We start from the raw sequence: 22,367 nt of genomic DNA, 5'->3' as shown, positions 1-22,367 counted from the left end.
CGATGAAACAAACTCAATTTAGATGCCAGCGTTTTTTTCTGGAGTCAGGAGAAACATTCATTTGATCAATCATCAGCTTATCCTGCGATGAAACGCCGGGTCTGTGAGCCGATTACAGACATTACGACTCTAATCAGAGCCAAGGCTTTTTTCTCCCGTCGAGAGCCGAAGGTGTAAACCTGCTGCATCAGCTCTGGCTGCACCCCCGGTGTAAACATTGCAATAACAAAAGACAAATGTCTATCATCTTTTGACAGACAATAACATTTTAGCTATCCTGGCAGCACAGCCCTGTGGATGGCGTTGTCTGTGTGCCACCAGACTTGAATATATCCACAACTCTGAGGTGGAGGACCGGACAGTGAGGGTTCATTTTAGATTACTTTTGTGGTTTGCTAACTTCTCCTCTAGCGCCACCATCCATCATCCACAATGTTTTTCAAATGAAATGTCAAGGCAAACATTGGATAAACTGCCGTGACACTTAGTATAAACGTTCATCTCCCCCTGAGGATAAATTGTGATCACTTTGGCAGTCCCCACACTTTTCCTCTAGTGCTGTCATCGAATCACATTTTTAATTATGGCCACTATTTTGTTCCATGACTAATAAACTGAACAACTAATGACATTCTCATCAGCTCCAGAAACCTGTATTCTCTCAAATGACCAGCAGAGCGCCCTCTGGTTTTAAAAGAAGTCAGTTTCTATATAAGTCAATGAGAAAATGACTTTACTACTTCTCACTTGGTTTATAACAACAGGAAACATTTTCCTAAAGAGTTTATCGGGAACAGTATACGTGCTACAACCCTCAGTGTGTTAGCATTGCCATTCCGAGCATTGCTACATCCAGGAAGTGTCACAGAGCTGCTAGCATGACCGCAGACTCTTAATCTGGATTCAATTCGGATTCTAAACCCAAGTCAGCAGCAATGTAAACACATTCTTACATGTAAATAAACAAGTGAGACATCTTGCGTAATGAAAACAGGGTTTAAGAAAGATACCCGGGGGCCAGACAGCAGCTGATGTTGTCTGTCAGCAGCCGGAAACCTCGACAACCCACACGACCACGCACACAAGCACATGTGTACACACAAACAGTCACATGCCAGATTGCACAAGCTCCCTGGATTCATTACAGCCCCCACGGAGCAGTGAAACAGAAGGGCTGAGGGGAGATCGGTCACTGAGCCGGGCCTGTGTCAACGTGTCTGTCCTCAGCAGCAGGGCATAAGACACACAACCGTAGTCTCAGAAAAGAAGCACTGGTGCATGAGTCACATTATTTGGGCCTGTGCGTGAATGATGTATGAGCCACTAGGGACAACAGCGAGTAATTGTCTTGCGCTGTTGGTATCTCTTAATCAACTCTCATTAGATTGCCCCTCGCACAATACAACAAGCCGCTGGGGGAGGACACCGAGCATAAGCAGGACAAAGTAAACAGGTTATAACAACAACAGGTTATAACAACATCACTTTTCTTGATCTCACCTGTTTTGAGACCAGTTTGATCATAAAGCCATAATCTTTATGTGGTTATTTTTAGTAAAATAAATATATAAGTCACACATAGATCACAAAATGCTTGATCTCAGGGTGTTTTTGCAAAGAGCTCGACAGAAAAAACAGGTTTACCTAAATCAACAGTCTGGTCAAGCTCTGAGACCAGGAACTGAAGCATCCATCACATCAGGAAACACACCCCCAAAAGAACTATTTAGCATTTGGTGGATTTTATCTCCTCAGGTAACGAGCCAGCCAGTCTCAAGGGAAAACACACACTTCACTATTTTTTCAAGAGGTTAGAATAAGTTATTCCATCTATCCTACACCCTACACCTAAACCAAAAATAGGCCTAGAGTATAATACTTTGAAAGGTACAATGTGTTCAGAATGACTTAATGAAAAAGCCATAGTACATGATCATGATTACACAATAATGCAAAAGTGATTAATGGCTTGAAAGAGAAGTAGGCACGAGTCCAGGTTCCTGAAACCAAACGCGACCAACCTCATACCAACGCAAACCTTTTTCACTTTTACAGAAACAAAGGCACTTTGTAAGATAGCAGGAAAAGCCAGTTTTAATTTACTTACTTGAGCCCTGGAATATCCAGTAGATTACTGAGGCCGGTCCAGTTTATATCCAGAAGCTAAAAGAGAACAAGAGTTTATTGTTTTTTTTAATCATTGAAATCAAGATCTCTTTTCCAACCTGAGACCTGAGAACAAGAAACAACCATAACGCTTACTAAAGACGCCACAGTTTGAATACAACGAGATGAGATCACACTGTTGGAAGGTGTGAATGATGTGAATGACAAAAATATATCCCAGCACTTACTGTTATTGTTTCCTGTGCTACGTTTATCACTTGGCTTTTTGTTATATGGCCAACAAACTCCACTGATTACCAGCAGAGTTCTATACAAGTTGCAGCAAAACAATACAAATCAACACTTACCTTTTGGGAAACTTAAACTCTACTTTGCTGTATTGTTGCCGTGTAAACAATTTAAAAAAGGAAAAGGTGCGACTTATTCTGGCTGGTTGTTTTCTCAGAGTTTGGCAGAAAAACAACAGTTTTCTGACTTCACATATTTAACAGGAGAGAAAGCACAAGATCCTCGAAGGGAAATGAACACAGAAGCACCTGCTTACTAAAATATTTATAAAAGCAACTGCAGCCTGGAGGAGACTTTTCTATGATATCAGTGCTGATTTATATTCGTCTTCTTTATTCAGGGGTGACAAATTGAAGCATGTGAGGTTTGATTCACTTGTCAAATGTGGGTATGAGTGGAGCTGTGAGAGACACTGGAATAGACACACAGATCCTGCCTCTCTCTCTCTCTCTCTCTCTCAGGAAAGCTTTGATGTGCTCCTGCACGCTCCGAGCTGTAGGAGCAGTATTTTTTCTTAATGAGCCTCTCTCATCCTACTTTCCTGCCCACGTTGCTTCCACTGCAGCAGATGCACCGAGCGCTGCAGGGGAGAGGGCAGCACTGCAGCGCTGTGAGTGATGTCGGAGGAGGGGCGGCTGTGTGTGTGTGTGTGTGAAAATGCTGTAGAATGACACACCCTGGATTTGCCTTGTTGTATTTGGGTTATTGTGGTTATGAGTCTCTCCCAAATATAAACCTAGTGGTAGATGAGTTTGAAATAATAAGTCAGGGAACAATTAGTCGACCGAATTATAATATTTTTTTAGATAAATGAGGAATCCTCAAAAGTGACTCAATGTAACAGCTTCTCAATTTTTTGGTACTTCCTGCTTTTTTCTGGTTGATATTATGGTAAATGTAAAACCTTTGGTCGCACGTTAACATGAGCGGTATCAAACTTCTCATTTCCCGTCAAGAGAGTGGATAAACAATGTACAACAGCTCATTTAAACCCAAATTAATTTTATGTGATATCCAACAGAGAAAAGCTGGAAATCCTGAACTTTGAGAAACAAATATTGCAAATTGGGATTTTTATTTTTGAAATTGATTTCTTCCCCAAAATGTTTTTTCTCAGTCACAATAGAATTCCACTCTGCTTCATGAGTCATCACATAAAGTGTTTGTTCAACTGTGCTGGAGCAATACAATCTCTTTAGCCGTGTGTGTTACGTCTTTTTATTTACACTGCGCTGAGTCGCATTAGTGAAACCTCTCAGGCAGACGAGGCTGAGACCTCTCATGGTCTGGAAATGTTTCCCCTGGCACTCAGGATCCGACCTTTTAAGGCCCCCTGAGGAAAGGACGCTGAGTTATTGGGGTTCCTCAGAACAGTGTTGCTATTTTTTCATTCAGTTTACCAGTTTAATATTCCTCGACTGGAAGCGGGGGGAAGATTTAGACGCGTTAGTGTGTGCGTGTGTATACATGTGGGACTGCACTGGCATTTCTTAACTGCTGTTTTCACCCTGCAGCTTCCTACAGTAACATCTTCTCAGCGAGCGTTAGCAGTGTGCAGAGAAATCTGCCAAAGTAGGGCTGTGTTCATCTGCAGCTATTTAAAGCTCTGCTATAGTTCCACTGGGTCCTCCCATCGGGATTATCCTGGTCAAACATTGTAGCTGTGCAGCATCTGGCTCTGCACAGGGGTTTCTCACAGGAATATTAATGGCATTCGCACTGAGGAATAGTGGATATGCAAGCAGCTGGTAATTGTAAAAACCAACTGGTAGTCGAGACTGTGAAATGTTAAAAACTACATCCTATCCTGTGATTCAGCTGTGATTTGAATAATGAAATTATCATTCTGGGTCCACTGTATGTCCATTATTCAGAGAAACAAAGTTTTATGAGGCGCAATGAAACACTAATGAGATAAAAGACATCCAGGCATTTGGGATATTCACAGTAAAATGTTGAGTAAGCTCTTATGTTAGATAACATAATAACATTGTGGGTTACACTGCTGCACCATTTTTTATTTGCTGGAAAAGATTAAAATACCTGGGTTTGTATTTTAATATCCAAAAACTATTCAAATCTCAGTTTAATAGATTTCGCTCAGGAGGTAGAGAGGGTCGTCTGCTAATGCCTGCTGCACACTAGAGGATTTTCAAATGCTCTAAACACAATGATGCAGCATCTGGTTGGTGATGTGTGCGGGTCAGCTCGCTCTCATTGGCTGTTGTGGGTTTCTACTCTAAACAATGGTCTTTTCATATTAAACTAGCCTCCCTATGTCTGACCGTCGTGAGAACTGGATCGGATTCATAAACTGCCTGATTATCCTCTAGTGTGCAGCAGGTTGTTGATTTGATCCCCGGCTCCTCCACTGCTCTCTGAGGTGTTCTTAGGCAAGACACTGGACCGTATGTTAACAGCTTTTCTGTCCGAGTGTGAATGTGTGAAAGAAAAACACAGGATATAGTCTGTGTGTGTGAATAGCTGCTGAATGTGTCTCTAGTGCAAAGTGTTTTGAGCGGCTGCTAAGATTAGAAAAGCGCTGTATAAATCCATTAATTCTTATCATACTGCATTTCTTCAGGTGTCACTCTCACTGTGATCTGCAGTTTCCCACCATGGACGTCTGTACTTACTGGTTTCTTCAGGAAGAACAGGGACAGAGCTCCGACGAGCGGCAGGTCCCCCAGCAACGGCTCCATCACCACCCTCAACACGCCGTGGATCTATGGAAACCAGAGGAACACACATGCACACACATATTTACCACGACAGATCTTAAAGGGAACTGACACCATCCTGGCCCTTGACATTCCGAAGCGTTGGAGCCGTTAACTGTGGTGCGCGTGACAGGTCGGAAACCCGATCGCAGCCTGTCTTCACACCTGCCCTGTGTCATCCTCCACCTTCTCCATAACATATTACGACAATCACAAGGATTACAGTGTTGGAGTCGCTGGATGTGTCGTGTGGACGCTGCACAGCTGCTCTAATCCTCAGCGGGGAACAAGAGGAAATTTCAATTCTGAATTTGAAAGATCATTGTTTGAAACCTGGATAACTCATCTGGCAATTTGTCATCTTGAAATGGAAGAAAATCCCAAATTAGCAAGAATTCAAGGTGACCTCCCCTTGAACTGACACATAAACCTCACCTGTGTGTGAGAATTCAAGCACTCATCTGAAATTGTAGTTTCCTCTTTTTGCAGCAATGTCACAGTTTACATCCCAGTGCTCCATCGACGTTATGTTCGCTTCCCGCTCCAGGAAACGCTGGTATAGTCTTTATTTATCATTGTATTGACAAAACTGTCTCGAGGAATAATGGCGTCTTTAAGTCAGGGTTATCTACACAAGGGATGGACCAGCAGGGACTCACAGAAACAGATGGGTCATAATCAACGGATTTGTTTAGAGAAATGACTTGAAATCAATCAAAAATAGGCTAAATAAATAATTTGATATCCAACACCAGTCAGTGTGTGACCCCTCTCCTCAGGAAGCCGTCAGTAATGTAAGCATTGTGAGCTCTGTGTAACGTAGACCTGCCCGATGGAGACTGATGTGTTTGATAATGAGCTGCAGAGAAGTGTAGGCCTGCCTGAGTAACATAATGAGGCCAGTGCGCAACAAATGTCTCCCAGGGACGAGACCTAACAAGGAGACACCCTGATTGTTTTTTCCTTACCGCTGAGATTCAACGCATCAGAAACACACAAAAGAACAAGTTTTTAATGAGAGCTGAATTATCTGCTGGGTTCTCTTCCTAGAGACAAACGAATCAGGTGAGTGAGAGCAGGAAAAACACAGATAAAAGCAGAGTTATGATAAAAAATCTGTGTTTCTCAGACGCTGCTCAGTCATTAGATTGTCAGGATTGCACTTCTTAACATTTGAGCATCTAATTGCGGAGTCTGAATGTTCTTACATTGCTCGATTTCATCTATTTTATCACCTCCCTCAAGGGATTGTGTTCTAATCAGCGTTTGTTTCTTTGTTTCTCTGTTAGTTGGCAGCATTACACAATCACTATAACACAGCTTTCCACAAAACTTGGTGGAAGGATGCAGTAGGTCTGGATCAGAGGAGAGATCCGGGATTTTCTTTTCCCACTTTCTTTAACATTTTGAGATGGATGGATCTAGATGAGAGCATATTTATGGCACTGATATATGACTGTGTGCAACTGGGTGAAGCATGATTTGATTTAAGGGGACTGTTGGGCCGTTGGAGAGGTATGAGTGCTACTCCAGTTCTAATCTATTTTTTTTTACCTGTAGTTATTCTGAACTTGGGCTGCTGCAATAACAAGGATTATCTTATCTTGTGATACGTGAAAATCCAGGATAGGACGCCACTGAAATGAAACAGACCTCGATTAAACCAACGGACTTCTCTCTGGTTGAAAACTGCCAGAAACATCTGAGATTAAGTACACAACTCGACAAATTCTAAGTCTAAGGAATTTTTCATCTGGTGACAAAGTAAAGTTGTTCACAGCCTTGAAACTCTAACAAAACAAGGAGACACTGTTTTGTATCTAAGGGGATCAAGGCTAAATATTGTTAAGAACCAGAGCTGTAGAACATTTCATAACAGCTGTCCACAGACGCACTGCATGATTATTTGTCTAATTGAAGTTATTAACTATATTGTCACATAACGGGCGAGAGCCTCATTAGTATGAAAACAAACATTCCCCCACCTGTGGAGGTCCAGAGTCAAAATTGCTCTTTCAGACCAGAGAATGATCAAATAATACGGTTGAACACTAAAAGCTTTCGGCATTGACACATTATTATAAAAGAATATTTAACTGAAAGGAAAAAAAGCTCCGCTCCAAAATGAATTGAGCATCCTGTTATTAGAGCGCCGCTTGTTGTTTTAGAGAAAGTGAACCTGGGTGAGGATTTGAAACAAGTCAGACAAAAGCAAACGTCCTCACCTGGATGCTCTTGATTCCGGCTTTGCAGTAGTAACGTTTGATGTCCACATCTATCTCCGTGTTGCCAACAAAGCTGAGTGACAAAGACAGAAAAATATTTCTAGTGACACTTGAGACATCATGGTGAGTTTATGTTTTATTCATTATCTTTATAGAGTTGTTTGAAAAGCTCCTGCTGAACAAACACGAACATGCATCACACGAGTTTTCCTCCAGAGGCTCATTCAGTCTCTGGCTTCTCTCACATCTTCATGCAAATGGTTGGGACATAAAAGCTCAAAGCTGCCTCGAACAAGACTTTAATCCTTTTCACCGCTTCTTTAATTGCCTGTTGCTGTTTGTACATTTGTGCATGGAAGGATGAAAAAGACATTTTATTGCCTTCTTTGATTAAGTTTATTTGGCTGCTTTGTAAACGTATGGTCTTCTGCTGAATTTCTGGTGAAGTAGCTGCTCATGGAGAGTTTGCTAAAACCTGTACAGTAACCAGGACTGAAATATATAAAAGATATTTTGTATTTATGATCACTTTGGGGGATTTTAATTTTTTTGAATTCCCTTCTACTATCTGTAGAAGACAACACTTTTAAACCAGAATCAGAAAGATGCTACAGAGATCAAACTAGAAACCATCTTAAAGTTGGATCACACCAGCAACAGCGACACAATGATGGATAAACACCTGCAAGTGTACCTCTGTGGCATCTCTCACAACAGTAGGTGTCTCCAAGTCAACAGTTTGCATTCTGATACAAACACACACACACACACACCAGAAATGTAAACATGGATCTGATTCACTCACCTTATCTGTAGATCCATGATGATCTGTCGCTTATCCACATTCTCTGTGTAAACCTTGACCCCGTTGACCCTCACTGGCTACACCGCAACAGAAAGAAACCATTATGGCCACCGCAGTCCTCCAATCCATCAACACCACACCAATAACACCCCCCCCCACCCCTCCGGAGCGCCCCACGTGGTCAGCACAAGGTCGACCCCTCTCCTGACCCCCACATGGAAACTATTTATGAAACAAGCACACGTGCCAGCGTCTACGTGTGTCCACATTCGGGCTCCCACACACCCTCGCCCAGCTGTCCCAACGGCACCTGCTGCTGGTAGTCTGTTTCTGCCGCTGGAACAACATGTGATCAGTGGCAGTGCCCGAGAGCGCCGTGCAGGAAACGCTGAGGGGTGCTCACCTTTTCTCCCATGTCGATTTTGCTGAAGCAGAAGGTGCTGAGGTGGGCGTTGGACTCCTTCACCGCCGGCTCGATCGTCTCGCGGAACAGCTTCTCCACGAACTGGCAGATGTAGGGCCACATCTGCTTCACCGTCTGAGGGGAAACAGGAAGAGGACTCAACTTCAAACATACATTACAGAGAGTTGATGTTGACAGACTAAAAGCTGGTTCACTTTGCATAATGGAACTTAAGGACATGTACACGTATGTGCACTTTATAACATTGTGTGATGCTTTACGGCAGATGAACATCAAAACATTAAACTTCAGCCTCCTTAGGTTATTTCCATCACGTCTTCTCTCGGGCACTGCCACTGATATAGATACTTTCGAATCTTAGGAGGACAAGCATTTACTCAAACGTGTCAAGCAGAGTCAATAACTAATTAAATGTTGATGCCTGCACAGTGCACACTCACAAGAGCTTTAACATGAACATCCAGGTTGTTGCCATGGGGATTCATAAGGGTTAATGCACTTTACGGTGCAGTAGAAATGGAGCTGCATGTTAAGTCGGATGTGCAGCGCTCACAGCCCCCGTGGGAAGAGGAGAGGGAGCGGGGGGGGGGGGGCAGCAGACATCCCCTTTTCCTCCAGCTTTCATTCAAGCAAATAAATGAAAGAGACAGCCGCTCAATTCTTTACCTTGTTCAGCCACTCCACTCGCTCCACGTCTGGGAAGTGCACCTGCCACAGAGAAACAGAGCAGATGTGTTGCTTTCAATGAGTCTGATAATGCAGCAAAATCCACATGGAATCTATATGGTGAGATTTTTCTTTTTTACCACTGGAATCTGACTCTAGATTATACATTTTAAAGTTCATAGTTGCATTTATTCACCTGCAGAAAAATGTGTGAAATTAGATTTTCAGTGTAGACGATTACCACTTCATATAAAATCATTGCCCTTAGAAGCCATGGTGCAGAATCGTCCCGATGGAAACAAGAAGGTCGATATGCTATTAACTGTTTGCACCGGACTGAACGCGTAGTGTGTTCCTCTCTTTTGTCCCATTCCGTTTCAAATTGCTCTTGAATTACCCAAAGTGCAAAATCTTTCTCTTTTTTTTTAAACACATTTTAAAGCTGCTACTCGTGTTTGAATATGTAATATCTGCAGTTGGCATTCAGATCACCTTTCCAAATATCACATGATGTACTTTTACGGTGGGGCAAGTCACACAGATGAAGATAAATTGCAGCCACACCAGCAGCACTCTGAGGCTGTAGTTTCACACACTGGTGCTTTGAGCTAATCTCAACATGCTTGCAGTGACAATGCTAACATGTTAGTGCACCAACATGTTGCTAATGAGCACTGAACCCAAAGTATAGCTAAATAGAACATCATCAGTTATTAGTGAGGCATAAATCAAAGTATGTGAGGGACTGAGGTATTTAGGGTTCATCCAGAAAGAAGTTTTAACCCATTTTATAGCATCAATTAACTAATTACACTTATAATTACCTAGAATGACAGAAACCATCTTTGAGAATAAATGTATTTGCACTCTGACTTTTTAGTTTGGTCCATGTCTCATCCACTAACATGGAGGAGGCAGTGTTCCTGACGTTTACTGCACCCAGACACCAAGCAACACTTTTGTGGATCCATCAATACAATGATTGTTCATAGAGAAGAATACATTGATATAGGAGCTTTCTTTAACCATCTTTTTGTGTTAACTGATGTAAGAGAACTGACACCAGATAAGTAAAAAGCTAGTGTATTTTCACATGTTGAGTATGAACAAGGTGCACTCGTGTTATTTGTGTTATTAGGACGACAATATCGGGTCGAAGGGAATTTTATTGAGTTGCACTTTGACTAATCACTCTGAACGGCCAAGGCAAATCAGACATTGATTTCACATGAGCAAAGGGACATGCCCGGAATTAAGTCGATAACAAGCACAAAGGTGTCCAACAACGTACAGGCCCCCTTAATATAATAGATAAACAAAGCTGCCCCTCCGTCACAACAAAATTGGAGGCGTTTATTTCTTCATCTCAGCTGCAGGATGAAGGGATGCAGCCCGCTGGAGGGCTGGTGAGATATGACGGGACAGCACTACTCCTCATGGAGCAGCCCGCTAAAGTGCTTATCCAGCGTTTACGTCAAAGTGTGGATGAAGCACTGACGGGAGCAGGGAGACTGGGGAACACAAAGTTCAAGATAATATGACAGGATCGGGCCCATGGTTCAGTTGTGAAGTGGAAATGATGCAGTTAACTGGACAGGACACCGGCAGGGCTTCTTTATCACACCTGACAAATTGACCCTATTCAGAAGATGTGGCTGAAGCGATGGAGGGTTTATCCAGCAGGACTCGTGTTTTGTGTTAAGTGCTGGCAGAGAAAAGCTGTGAAGCAAAAAAAAGTGTGAGCGAAGCATCTTTGTTATTCAGACACACAATGGCTGTGCCTGAATAACAAAGATGCTGGTGTGACACGAGTTCAAACTGCCTATAATCAGCACAAAGAGTGTAGAGACAAATGTTTAAATACTTAATTATCCTCCGAATACTCAGCTCCCTGAACAAACGAAGCAGAGACAGTTTGATTTAGCTGACATGGAAAGTTGTATCTCTTTTTAAGACACACAATGCTTACCTCTAAAACTTCTACATCTCATAAGTCACTCTGACAGAGGTGCATTGAGAGGCCGACTGCAATTCAGACCATCTGACTCCTCCAGAGTAAAGCAGCTTTCACTTAACTGGAATCCAGCCGCGGTCAAACAGCAGCATATCGGCTTCTTTCTTAACCGCTGTGCCATGAATGACACAAAAAATTAAAAGTTCTATGGACAATTGAATTTTGTTTGAACTTTTTTACGATAAATTTGGTTTTAATTGAATATTTGAGAAGTAGAAGAAGGCATCAGCGGTGTCCAGGATATTACAATCTTACTGTTACATAGTTAATAATCGACTCTGTAAGAAGTGGACTGTAGTGTATCAGGACCTTTTCTGGCAGAAGTGCTGAGCTGGACTGCATTATATTGATGTTTCTCATGATTTTCCACCTCATTAAAAGACCAGGGGGAAGAATACTTCATTTCAATGTAGTATAAGTCAATGTAGCACCAGCAACTACTGCCTTAGTATTAAATGTATACTTGAATAAACATCTCTATGGCTATTGTTATCTTCATAGTATCTGTGGCAGAACAATGTATTGGGAGTGTCACTGTATGAAGAACTGGTTTAATGCTTGGTAAAGGTCAAGCAGACAACAGTGTTTTAAATGAAATGAAACAGCAGCTTGTGAGACTATATGTGCATTATTTTCATTTGTATTCCTGTGCGACATTAAAACAAAACACAGGACATTATTTAATGGAAGTATCTGCTCCATCAGCCGGCCAGAGACCCACTCTGTGTGAATACCACTGAGGATTTGGCAGCAGACGTTTGGGGAAGAAAGGGTGCAGGGCACTAAAAAAGGTTTTGTCAAAGCAATGCCATCTCTGTCGAGATTCATTTGCCTAGTGGGGACAAACTTGCCTGAGCCAAGATGTAGGAGTTATGACTCTAACTGGTAAAACTCTCCCCCCACAATGAGCAGACTGGTACGTGCTCAGCTTGTGAGTCTGAGGCAAACTGATCCATCACTGTGACGCCCCCCCTGGATGTTGTCATGTAATTTCCTGTGATGGATGCCCAGCTACTAACAGTATATGACATGTGATATATGTAAAGTAGTGCTTGACTTACTGTTTCTCTTATAAACCACAGACTCAGAGCAGGGGGTGAACTGAGGTCCCTGTAATGATGCCTCTTCCCCTTAAGTGGGATACATTTGTAGTCCCCCCCCCCATCCAACTCCACCACTCCCCCATTTAATAGTCTCTAGGCATCCTCCACGATCATGTGTCAGCAGAATAAGCTTTTAGCAGTTCTCAAAACATGAGACTGCACTGAGCATCCCATCCCAGTTGAGCTGAGACTCTGGGATGAGTCTGATAAAAAAAGTCTTGTAATTTATAGTTTGATAAGTTGAGCAACAGAGACTTGGAGCTCGTTGAAATATGCGATTAACAAGGTTTTAGGAAGAATAAATCGTTCTAATTGACTCCGATTCCCCCCCCCCCCCCCCCCCCAAGTAAACACTTTGCCCTGGAAAAATAAAGTAGAGCACAGTCAGTTAATCGTTGACTTTTACACTTCAAGTATACTGAGGATGGATCGATTCGTATAGAATATAAATTACTATTTTATAATCATTGTTTAAACTCTCTGCAGGGGACTGGATGCATTTATTCTTATTTATTCATATAGAAATATAATACAACTGTCCGCCTCTGCTCTAAAACACTGTATATTTTCTGTCTGGGTTCCACTTCATTAAATGTGACCTATGTTATCGCATCCATTTATATCCAGGGGCTGCTGAGGGCCCAGGAGCGGGTCCAGGGCTAAATCCTAACCACTAAACTATTAACCCTGACAAGGAAAAGTCAAGAGCCCCAGTGTTATCCAACACTTTCTGCCAGGATAGTGTTGCAGCAATAAGAATAGAGTGAGTGCACTACAAGGGAGATAGGACTCTGCATCCCAAAATAACAGGGACCCTGCGGGCATGTTTCCTCTCCAGCGTGGTGTCTGGTTCACCATTGTACCCTGCTGCATTTAGACTGGGGCTCAGTGTAATGTCACTGCTGGGAGGCACAGCTGCTCCATCGTGGCTTTACAGCTCATCTCCGCTCCTCCTGCTCCTGACAGCTGATTGTTTCTTTATTCCTGGACACTTAGAAAGTAGTGCTGAGAAAAACACTCAGAGATCAGCTCAGGTATAAGGTGTGTGTGTTGTGTGTGTGTGGAGGTGATTCCCTGAGCTGTGCTCTTCCACTCACCCATGGTGGTAAATCAGAGGTCGTCAGGCTCGGATTGACACCTCTCTCCTCCTGATCGAAGAAAGCCAGAGCCCGGTTGAGTCGGCCGAGTTTCCCCCCCGTGTTCCTCCGCCACCAGAAAAACACAACAAGTCCAATCAGCAGCCAGCTGAAGCTGAACTCGAAATAGCCCAGTGCGTAAATGGGAAAGATCAGAACGAAGGTCTTGGCGAAGTGGACCCAGGTCTGGGTCAGCTCGCCGGCGGAGGACAGCGGGGTGTCCTCGGGTGTGCTCCCCGCCGAGGGATGGGGAAAGTTGTCGCTGGGCTTGTCCGCGGGGCTCGGTGCCGTGAGTCCGTTCTGTTTCGGCGAGACACCGGGCGAGTTGGCTCCTCGCGCCGCGGTCATGCTGGCCCTCGGCATGCTCCGGTGTCCCGGAGTTCAAACTGGGGAAATGTAAAAAATGGGGGCACGGTCTTGTGACTCGGTTCCCATGTGCGGTCGCACCGGAGCTGGTTCTCACGTTAGCTCACGTGCACACCAGCCCATCGCATCCCGAGGAATCCCCCCTGGTTCCGAATAAAATCCAGGAGCCGCATTCCTTTGAGAGAATCGAATGGAATCAACTGGTCCCAGTCCACGGTCTCCCTGCCTCCACACGGGGAATGAATGAGCAGGCTCCCGCTGCTGTGTGCGCTCACAGAGCTGCCTGCCTGCAGCCCAGCTGACAAACAGAGAAACAGCGCCACCTGGTGTCCAGTGGCGGGGGGACGAGCCGCTGTAGAAACACACCGGCACCGTCAGCGTGGATTAGAAAGTCATTCTTAAAACATACATAGGGAAATAAACGTATATACATTTATAAACACTTGTTGATTAGCAACTTGCTAGCTCCGGTTAGCTAGCTTTCAGATGTTGTATTAGAAAATGACGAGCACAGAGAAATCGATCAAAATAGGGTTTTTGTATTTTAAACACCTTAATTCACCTTAAAAGCATCTGGTAGCAACAAAAACGCGAACATGATATTACAGTTGATATAATACAACTTTTTAAAAACATGTGGAAGATTAAATGGCTCAAAAAGTCCCCGTGGAAACTGGGTGTTGATTCCATCGACTGCTCCGCTCTCCATTAACAATCCTGTTGTCAGGCTGAAGTGACGCGGTCTCCTTGGTTTCCGAGCAGCTGCGCATGCGCGGTAGAGGTCTCCCCATCATGGCGGCGTCGCTACAAACATACGAGCTAATTTCACGGTGGTTTTAAAAGCTCCAGGAATAAAAAACCCGGATGAGAACATGCACAGTGACAAGGTGAGTACTCTATGTGTGTTAGGCTACAACCAGGAAGTGTGCTTGTCTAGTAGAAAGTGTCGTGTCCGCCGTGGGAACCTACTGACACTGTTATCTGACGTTGTCTCGCAGTTTGTGTTGTTGTTATTGAAATCCAGTCAATGCAAGATGATGTGTTTATTTAGAAACTGACCAAAGAAGACACATGGAGGCCAGAGGACCTGAGAAGATATGTCAGGGTGAGTGTGTGAGTGTTCAAAAGCCCTGCAGGAGGGATGACTGTGTTTCTAACACAGAGAAATATTAAAAAAGTTAAATCTTTATTGTTTTCCAGGAGGAGAAGGGACAAAGCGATGGCGGAGTCAGGAGGCGAGAGGGCAGCGATAGGAAGCACCGTGCTGGGGAATCCACAGAGAGACGCCACAGAGACCCAGAGAAGGAGTCCAGACGAGAGAGAGACAAACACAGGGAGAGGGAGAGCACGAGGGATAGGGGAGAGGGAGACAGAAAAGACAGACATGTTGAGCAAAGGAAAGAGGGCTCACGAGACAGGAGAGGGGATAAGGAAAGGGACAGAAGAGATGAGAGGGACAAAGAGAAGGAGAGAATGAAGGAAAGAGACAGACTGGTGGATGGGAAAAGGCAGAGTGATGATTATGGAGGGAATAAGGACAGGAAGACGGATAAAGAGGACAAGCATGATCGGGAGAGAGACCAGGAAAGGCATAGAAACAAGGAGAAAGACAGGGTGAGGGATGGAGAGAGACGGAACAGGGAGGACGGGGACAAAGGGAGGGAAGACAGGGAAAAGGAAAGGAGGAGGGAGGAAAGAGACAGAGAGCACAGGACTGAAAGAGAGCGGAGGAGACGAGAAGAAAGTGGAGACGTAGGAAGAGATCGGATAGAAAAGAACGACAGGGAAAAAAGAGAGCGACCCAAAGATGACCGTGAGGAAAAAAGGACTGACAAAGAAAGGCGAGAAAGACATGGAGACAGGAAGCCTTCGGAGCAGAAGGAGGAACGAGGCAAAGGTAAAACAGTTTAATTTATCAAACCATAATTAAAAACATTTAGGATGTTGATAGGAGTCATTATGTCTGTTTTTCTGATTTAAGAGTACAAAGAAGAACCCAGACGCCATAAAGAGGAGAGAGAAAGAAGACACAAAGAAGGAGGACGTGATGTAAGCATCTGTATTCATAATGATTGTCCATCAGTGTTTTTTGCATTTTAACAAAAGGAAAACAAATCACAGAATGCTGCTCTCTAGGATCCAAAGCGGAAGCACGACAGTGAATCTAGAGACACGAAGAGGTCGGGTGAGGAGGAGAGACATCGTCGTGGGGACAGAGAGCGAGGAGACGGGGACAAACAGAGGGAGAGGAGACACCGAGAGGATAAAGATCCAGAGAGAAAGCACAGAGAAGGAAGGCACAGAGAAGAAGAAGAGGACCCAGAGAGAAACGAAAGAGACAAGAAATCAGTCTCTGACAAGAGTCATAGGCCTGAGACTAATACAGTGAAAGCAGCGGTAAGTAGATCCATACATTTCCTTTATAGCCTTCATAACATCGATCTATCACAGTGGATTCCCTGATGGCTTCTATGGCTTTCTTCTCCCACTCGTCCATCAGGAAGTTGAGACCGAGCTCTGGACAACTAGTGATGTGAAAGATGTAGGAGACACAGAAGAGCCTGTAAGACTCTCAGCTTTGTTGCCCTGCTCACAACCTTCAAGGACAAACAAATCTGCTTTTGCATCTATGGGGACTAATTTATTTATTGATTTCAACCATACTCACCATAATTGAATGCCCAGTACAATTTAATTAGATCACCCAGCTATGCTTTGCTATGCTTTGCTCGCACGAGAACAAACCTTGCTTTAGCTCATACTGCAGCATCTTGTACCAATTAAGGAGCTAAAATATACAAACATCCTTTCTGGGAGGGGAGTATTTGGTCTGAGAGCCACCTACTGTCTGGACTCATTACTGCAGTTTGCTTTTTCTTCTACCTCCAGCTTCATTATAGTGAAACATCATCCTGCAAACTTAACTGCAGTATTTAAAATATCTCCTTTATGTATTTATATCACATCCTCAGGTTGTTGATGATGAAGATTTGGTTGACCAGCAATATGAAGATGATTTTGAGGTAATACAAATATTTATATGTTTATGAAATATGTTGCAAACTTTAAAATTATACTTTTTTGCTCTGGGTCCTTCTCTTTGAGTTTAATTGTTGTGTAACATTTATTTACTTATTTTTTTGTTACTTTTGCATGCTGTAATCGATTTACATTCTAAGAAAGTGGTGAGTATTGAGAGCTTAGTGTAAGTATTTTTATTCTCATGTCATCTTGGTTGGTTTTTCAAATTTGTCATCAAACATGTTTTTTCAAGGATTATGAGGAGGATTTTGAGGAGATGGATCCGAGTGAAAATGAAGACGAGGACGAGAAGGAGGCAGAAGAGCCTCCACCAGTGGGGGAAGAAAGAGAAGAAGTCACAGCACAAAAGAGAAAAGAGATTGAAGCGATTCAGAGAGCAATGAATGAAGAGAACGAGAGAGTTGGAACAGATCATTCCACACAGAGTACGAGTAGAGAGGAGGAAGACGCACCTAAATTGTCCAGAGGTACGGTTCTACTTTATGTTTTATCTTCCTGAGAATTATCGTTTAACACTTGCACTTGGTGCACACATGTCAATGTCCATCCATAGTTTTTCTGATCAGAAGACACTTAATCCTGGGGAACTTTGTGCAAAATGACTTATTTTGTGAGATATATTGTTGTCTCACTGCTCTCTTAATAGGACTTGAAAAGAACCACAGTCGAGCTTCTCAACGCGGGAAATTTATCGACTTTGTGGCAGCAAAACAGCGAGAAGTCAGCAAGAAGGTTTCCACAAAACAGAAGTAAGTTCGCTTCAGAGCTCTTGTTCGTATTAAATGGGAAATAAATCATTGTAATGTGGCAGTATACCTCTGGAGGAATATCACTATAGTGCACATTTTTTTTAGGATCGGTGGACCTTCGATTTAAGTGTTTTGTTTTTATCTGTTTATAGGAAACGCAGCACAGAGCTGCTCAAATTAATTGATCTGGATTTCTCGATGACAGTTTCCCTTTTGGATCTCCCGCCTGTAAATGAATACGACATGTACATTAGAACCTTTGGAACCGCAAATACCAAACAGGTCAGTATTTATTCAGTTGCTTCTCTTTCTTCACACAGACACACGTCGCAAAATTATAGAAGAAAAGAAAAAAAAGCCAATTTCTGAATAATACATGGTGTCTTCTTCCTTCGCAGGCTTATGTTCAGTGTAACGAGGACAACGCAGATCGAGACGTTCAGACAGAGGAGATAGAAGTGAGTGAGAGGTGGACACAGCATCCTCCAGAGCACAGTGGAGCCTGTGGGGGTGAGGAAACGCAAAGATGATTCTCTCATCAACTCACTGTTTACACATCGAGTTCAATAACCGTGTTTATTATGCTTTTACAGATTCAAACTTCTCTCAGGAAGCTCAAGGGAGAAACATGTACGAAATGAACTTTGACTCCCAGCGTCTGTCAGCGTTCCTGCGCTCGGCCTCGCAGGTGATCCTCTTACACACACACCACATAGTTCCTTACTGCCTCCATGAAGACTTTCTGTTTCTGCTGCACTTTATTAACTCCTGTTACGTGTTGTGTCTGAATCAAGGTCCTGGTCGTCCTGTTGGAAGAGAGTCAAGCTGAGAGAAAATCCTTGAGCAAGTTGAGGACTCAAAAAGACAAACTGTCGTTCAGCGATGGAAGTTTACAGCTCAACACCAAGTTGCCTTTTCTTTACGGTACATACCACAACCAGAGAAATCACCAAGCACTGTATCCATGCCTCTATTTCATTACTTAGATATGTTAACCATACCTCGTGGCTTTATTTGGATGATATCAGTTGTTTAGAACAGACGGTATAAAACATGCACATGCACGTGAACCAGGTTGTCCTTACTGTTGTCGATCGCAGGTCGCCACATCAGCCTGGTGCACTTCTCTCAAGTCCAGAGGCACACCATGATGTCCGTCCACGCACCTACAACCAAACCCAGTTCTGTGCGCCTCAACAGCTGCACCCTCATCTGCATCTGGAACATCTGGGAACCGTCCAGGCCTCAGAAGATCCTTGTCTATGAATCTGAGGTGATATATTCTGCTTCTCTTTTCAGTTATAGCAACATTTGCTGTAGTAAATGCTCAAATTTAAAGTCACAATACAATTAAAAAAATCTCCTTATAGGGCAGCATATAAAGATACTAACACTCACTTGTTTCTCACCTGTATATTTTGTTGTGGTACAAGAAAGTTTCCTGATGTGCTGCTTGACCTTCAAAATATAAAAAGCTGCACTGAAACCAATGTCTCCCTGTTTTAACTTCACTGTCCCAGGTGCAGTGTTGCTGTTTCAGCCCCGGAAAGGCCACATTGGTGTTTGCGGGCACATCAGTTGGCTCTGTGGTGCTGTGGGACCTGAGGGAGCAGACCAGTAACCACTACTGCCTGAAGATAGGGGAGGAGGAGTGGACCTTCAGACAGCCTACCTTCTCCACTAGTATGTCTCCAGTGGTAGTTGTTTATTTTCAGCACATGGATATGGACACTGATGATTGATAACATAATAGAAAATGTACATGTTCCTCTTTATTACAAATAGTGCCATTATATAAAGATGGAGCTGAAATGATACCACAACATTGGTGATGCCAATTTCTGCAACTACCAACTTTTAAAAGCCTTTTCTCGGCCCTAATCTTTCTCTTAGTCATCTCTGTTGTTGTCACTGCAGTTCCAGCAAACTAAATGTCAGGGCTGCAATATGAAGCAGCCCTTTCATAAGCCCTTTCTCTCTCTAAAGGTTCAGAGGCTGTTTTCTTATGTAACATTTGTGATGATTCACTGTGAGCTGATATCCTCTCTTGCCTTGTCAACGCAGGCGCAGTGATGGCCGCCTCGGCCCATTTATCGTCTGTGTCGTCTGTAGAAGTTGTTCCCTCCACCGCAGCAGGGGGCCTGAGGCCGGAGGTCCCCCTGCTGGCATCTGAGGAAGGTATGGAATGTTGACACATTAATTTAAGCTCTTGAGTATCATTTTCTATACATGCCATATGTGTTTGCCATTCACAGTTGGCTTTACATTTCATTGAGTGTTATTCTGTTTCTTGTAATCCAGAGTCTTCAGGACTGTCTTTCCAGTTGGCGTCTCTGGATGAAAGCGGGGTTTTGAATTTCTGGGTAAGTTGAGCAACAAAGTGGCAGAAGAGTTTGAGGGTGAGACACATGTGACCAACATACATGCAGCCAGAGATGGAACTGGTGCAATAACACAAGAAAGTGAATTGTTGTAGTTTGGCCACACACCAATTCTCATAACAGACTTCATTCCATCACACATCAAGAATCTCCTTAAAGCCACAGAAATAAGACACTTCTTTATATCCTTATTATCACAGTGATATACACTCTTATACTGATAGATCTACTTTAACAGAAAAGATGTGCCATGATGGACTGGCATGATTTTCTAAATGTGTCCTGCAGGTGGTGGTGGAGCTCCCAAAAGCCAACGAGGCCGGCTCTCCAACAGATCTAGGTAACACATGTAGTATTTTCTTTTTTTCCATCGACATACTCAACTTTCTCTCCCACACACACACACACACACTTATACATGTGGCGCCAGCTTCAACTTTGCTCTTTGTCTCCTGCAGGGCTCAGGCCTGGGGGCAAAGTGAAGTTGCTTCACAGCTCCTCCCTGCTCACTGCTGAGAGGTGAGATTGATAAATAGCCGGCGATGCATCCGTCACTGCCAGACACCGGGCTGAAAATACTCCACAATGTCTGTGCGCGGTGCCACACAGCTGCTCTGCTGTGGTCATGGGATGTTGTTTGTCACGTCCGGAGGGCTGTTGTTTTTCTCACCTACACATTCGATAGGGAAATGCTGTATGAGTGCTCATATAGGTGCAGTGGGAATGTGATGCACGAGGTGTCATATTCCAGTGTTGCCCAGTTTGCTTTTGGCCAGGAACGTTTGACCCTTGACCTCTGGTTTTGTCATTTATTTACTCCCTCTCTGGCTTCGTCTGGTTTTCAGGGTGTCACCGAGAGATGCAGTGAAAACCGGCCCGTTACAGACTCTTCATCTAAAGTTTCTACCCTCTGACTCCAATCATTTCTTCATTGGCACCAATATGGTGAGCAGAACTATTTTTAAATAAATCATCTCAAAATATTCAGTAGATGGTGTTTAGTAATATGACAATGTCCTTTCTGTCCAAGGGTCTGGTCAATCATGGAACCAGTCACAGTTTGAAGGCTACTCCAAAGTTCTACAGGTTTCAGGAGCCTGGAGTCCGACCGGTTGATGTCACCTCAATCCACTTTTCTCCCTTCAGGCAAAACATGTTCTTGGTGAGAGTTGCAGTTTTTTCTAAATTAAAGGAAAGTTTTATATGTTGGGGAAAGAGGAATTTAAATCTAGTATGCTTTATAACAGATAAGGCCCGAAGCTTAGCATATCAACTGGAAACAGGGGGAAACACCTAAAGCTTTAATTCAAACTCAAGTCCTAAAAATATATATGTATTCTATTTGCTTTGACCTTTTCCCAGGTGGGTTGTGGGGACGGCAGCATCCGGCTGCACACGGTCAGCCACGAGCAGCCTGTGGCCGAGTGGAGGAGCAGTACCGCGGGGGAACCGGTGGTGGCGCTGCAGTGGGCCCACACCAGGCCGGCGGTCTTCTGTGTGCTCGATGCAGCTTCTCACCTCCATGTATGGGACCTGCTGAAAAGCGACACAGAGCCGGTGCTCACAGAGAGGATTTCTGCCGACAGGTAGCACACAAACACACACGTACACACACACACACACACAAGTGATGAGTTTTATTTTTGTCACATGATGTGTTGATAACAGATGTGTGCTTTCTGGTTTTCAGGGTGACAGCCATGGCCGTGTTCGGAGACTCAGGAAAACAAAACACATATTCAGGAATAGCCCTGGTGCACGAATCAGGGAAAATCGAAATGCAGTATTTCACAAGAGATTTTACTGTGACCGTCCCTGCAGAGGAGGAGAAGCTGGAGACAATGATGACTGAAGCCTTCTGAAGCATCTGAAGTGGCTGCGTTTAGATGATTAATTCATTTTTCCAAAATCCTGAAGAGCATAAAGTTCAAGATATGAGTCTATTTTTGTCACTGTCACTTTTCATAGCACATTTCACACAATTCAAGTTGCTGTGTATTTATATTTTCCTAGAAACCGATGTCACATGGCTTCAAATTTGTACATAAACAGCAATGAGAGGAATGTGGCTAAATACCAAAGATCCTCCATAAAAACCATAGTAGTAGATATATATAATGTAGATGTTTGTTGATGTACATATTTATATTTTCTAATAAAAATTTGTAAGGTGGAATCTTTTTTGTACAATAAACTGGGTAAATATGTCGTTGTGTTGTTTAATGTCTAGATACATGTTTGTGGCGCCTAACTCCAATCACCCACATAATCCAATTTTAAAATGTTTAACTCGGGCTAGAGCCAGGATTCTAGAAATATTA

General features: G+C 43.4%; 2 protein-coding genes across 3 annotated transcripts in view; one reads left to right on the top strand and one right to left on the bottom strand.

Moving 5' to 3' along the window:
- The window catches only part of esyt2b (extended synaptotagmin-like protein 2b), a 28,007-nt gene extending 13,908 nt beyond the window's left edge, over positions 1 to 14,099 (bottom strand). The window contains exons 1-7 of the mRNA XM_053413029.1: positions 13,470 to 14,099; positions 9,256 to 9,297; positions 8,569 to 8,703; positions 8,166 to 8,242; positions 7,361 to 7,433; positions 5,052 to 5,141; positions 2,108 to 2,163 (exon numbers count right to left, since the gene is read on the bottom strand). Of these exons, the coding sequence (XP_053269004.1) occupies positions 2,108 to 2,163; positions 5,052 to 5,141; positions 7,361 to 7,433; positions 8,166 to 8,242; positions 8,569 to 8,703; positions 9,256 to 9,297; positions 13,470 to 13,871 (875 nt within the window). The 5' untranslated portion in view covers positions 13,872 to 14,099. The remainder of the gene's footprint in view (positions 1 to 2,107; positions 2,164 to 5,051; positions 5,142 to 7,360; positions 7,434 to 8,165; positions 8,243 to 8,568; positions 8,704 to 9,255; positions 9,298 to 13,469) is intronic.
- A 537-nt stretch (positions 14,100 to 14,636) lies between these two features.
- dync2i1 (dynein 2 intermediate chain 1) lies at positions 14,637 to 22,254 on the top strand. 2 transcript variants are annotated; one of them, XM_053412313.1, is made up of 23 exons: positions 14,637 to 14,761; positions 14,926 to 14,979; positions 15,075 to 15,771; positions 15,856 to 15,923; positions 16,011 to 16,271; positions 16,375 to 16,437; positions 16,847 to 16,897; positions 17,149 to 17,383; positions 17,563 to 17,665; positions 17,818 to 17,947; positions 18,064 to 18,175; positions 18,259 to 18,353; positions 18,460 to 18,589; positions 18,766 to 18,938; positions 19,186 to 19,348; positions 19,730 to 19,843; positions 19,967 to 20,028; positions 20,335 to 20,386; positions 20,505 to 20,565; positions 20,892 to 20,991; positions 21,077 to 21,208; positions 21,409 to 21,632; positions 21,737 to 22,254. In XM_053412313.1, exons 1-23 carry the CDS (start codon positions 14,747 to 14,749, stop codon positions 21,906 to 21,908), a joined length of 3,267 nt encoding a protein of 1,088 aa, XP_053268288.1. In that variant the 5' UTR covers positions 14,637 to 14,746; the 3' UTR covers positions 21,909 to 22,254. The 2 variants fall into 2 exon arrangements, with proteins under 2 accessions (XP_053268288.1, XP_053268289.1); XM_053412314.1 differs by lacking the exon at positions 14,926 to 14,979 and having other exon boundaries at positions 14,638 to 14,761.
- Positions 22,255 to 22,367: the final 113 nt, after the last annotated feature.

The sequence above is a fragment of the Pleuronectes platessa genome, chromosome 20 (assembly GCF_947347685.1).
Source record: "Pleuronectes platessa chromosome 20, fPlePla1.1, whole genome shotgun sequence".
Taxonomy (NCBI): domain Eukaryota; kingdom Metazoa; phylum Chordata; class Actinopteri; order Pleuronectiformes; family Pleuronectidae; genus Pleuronectes; species Pleuronectes platessa.
This window is presented reverse-complemented; position numbering and strand designations above follow the sequence as displayed.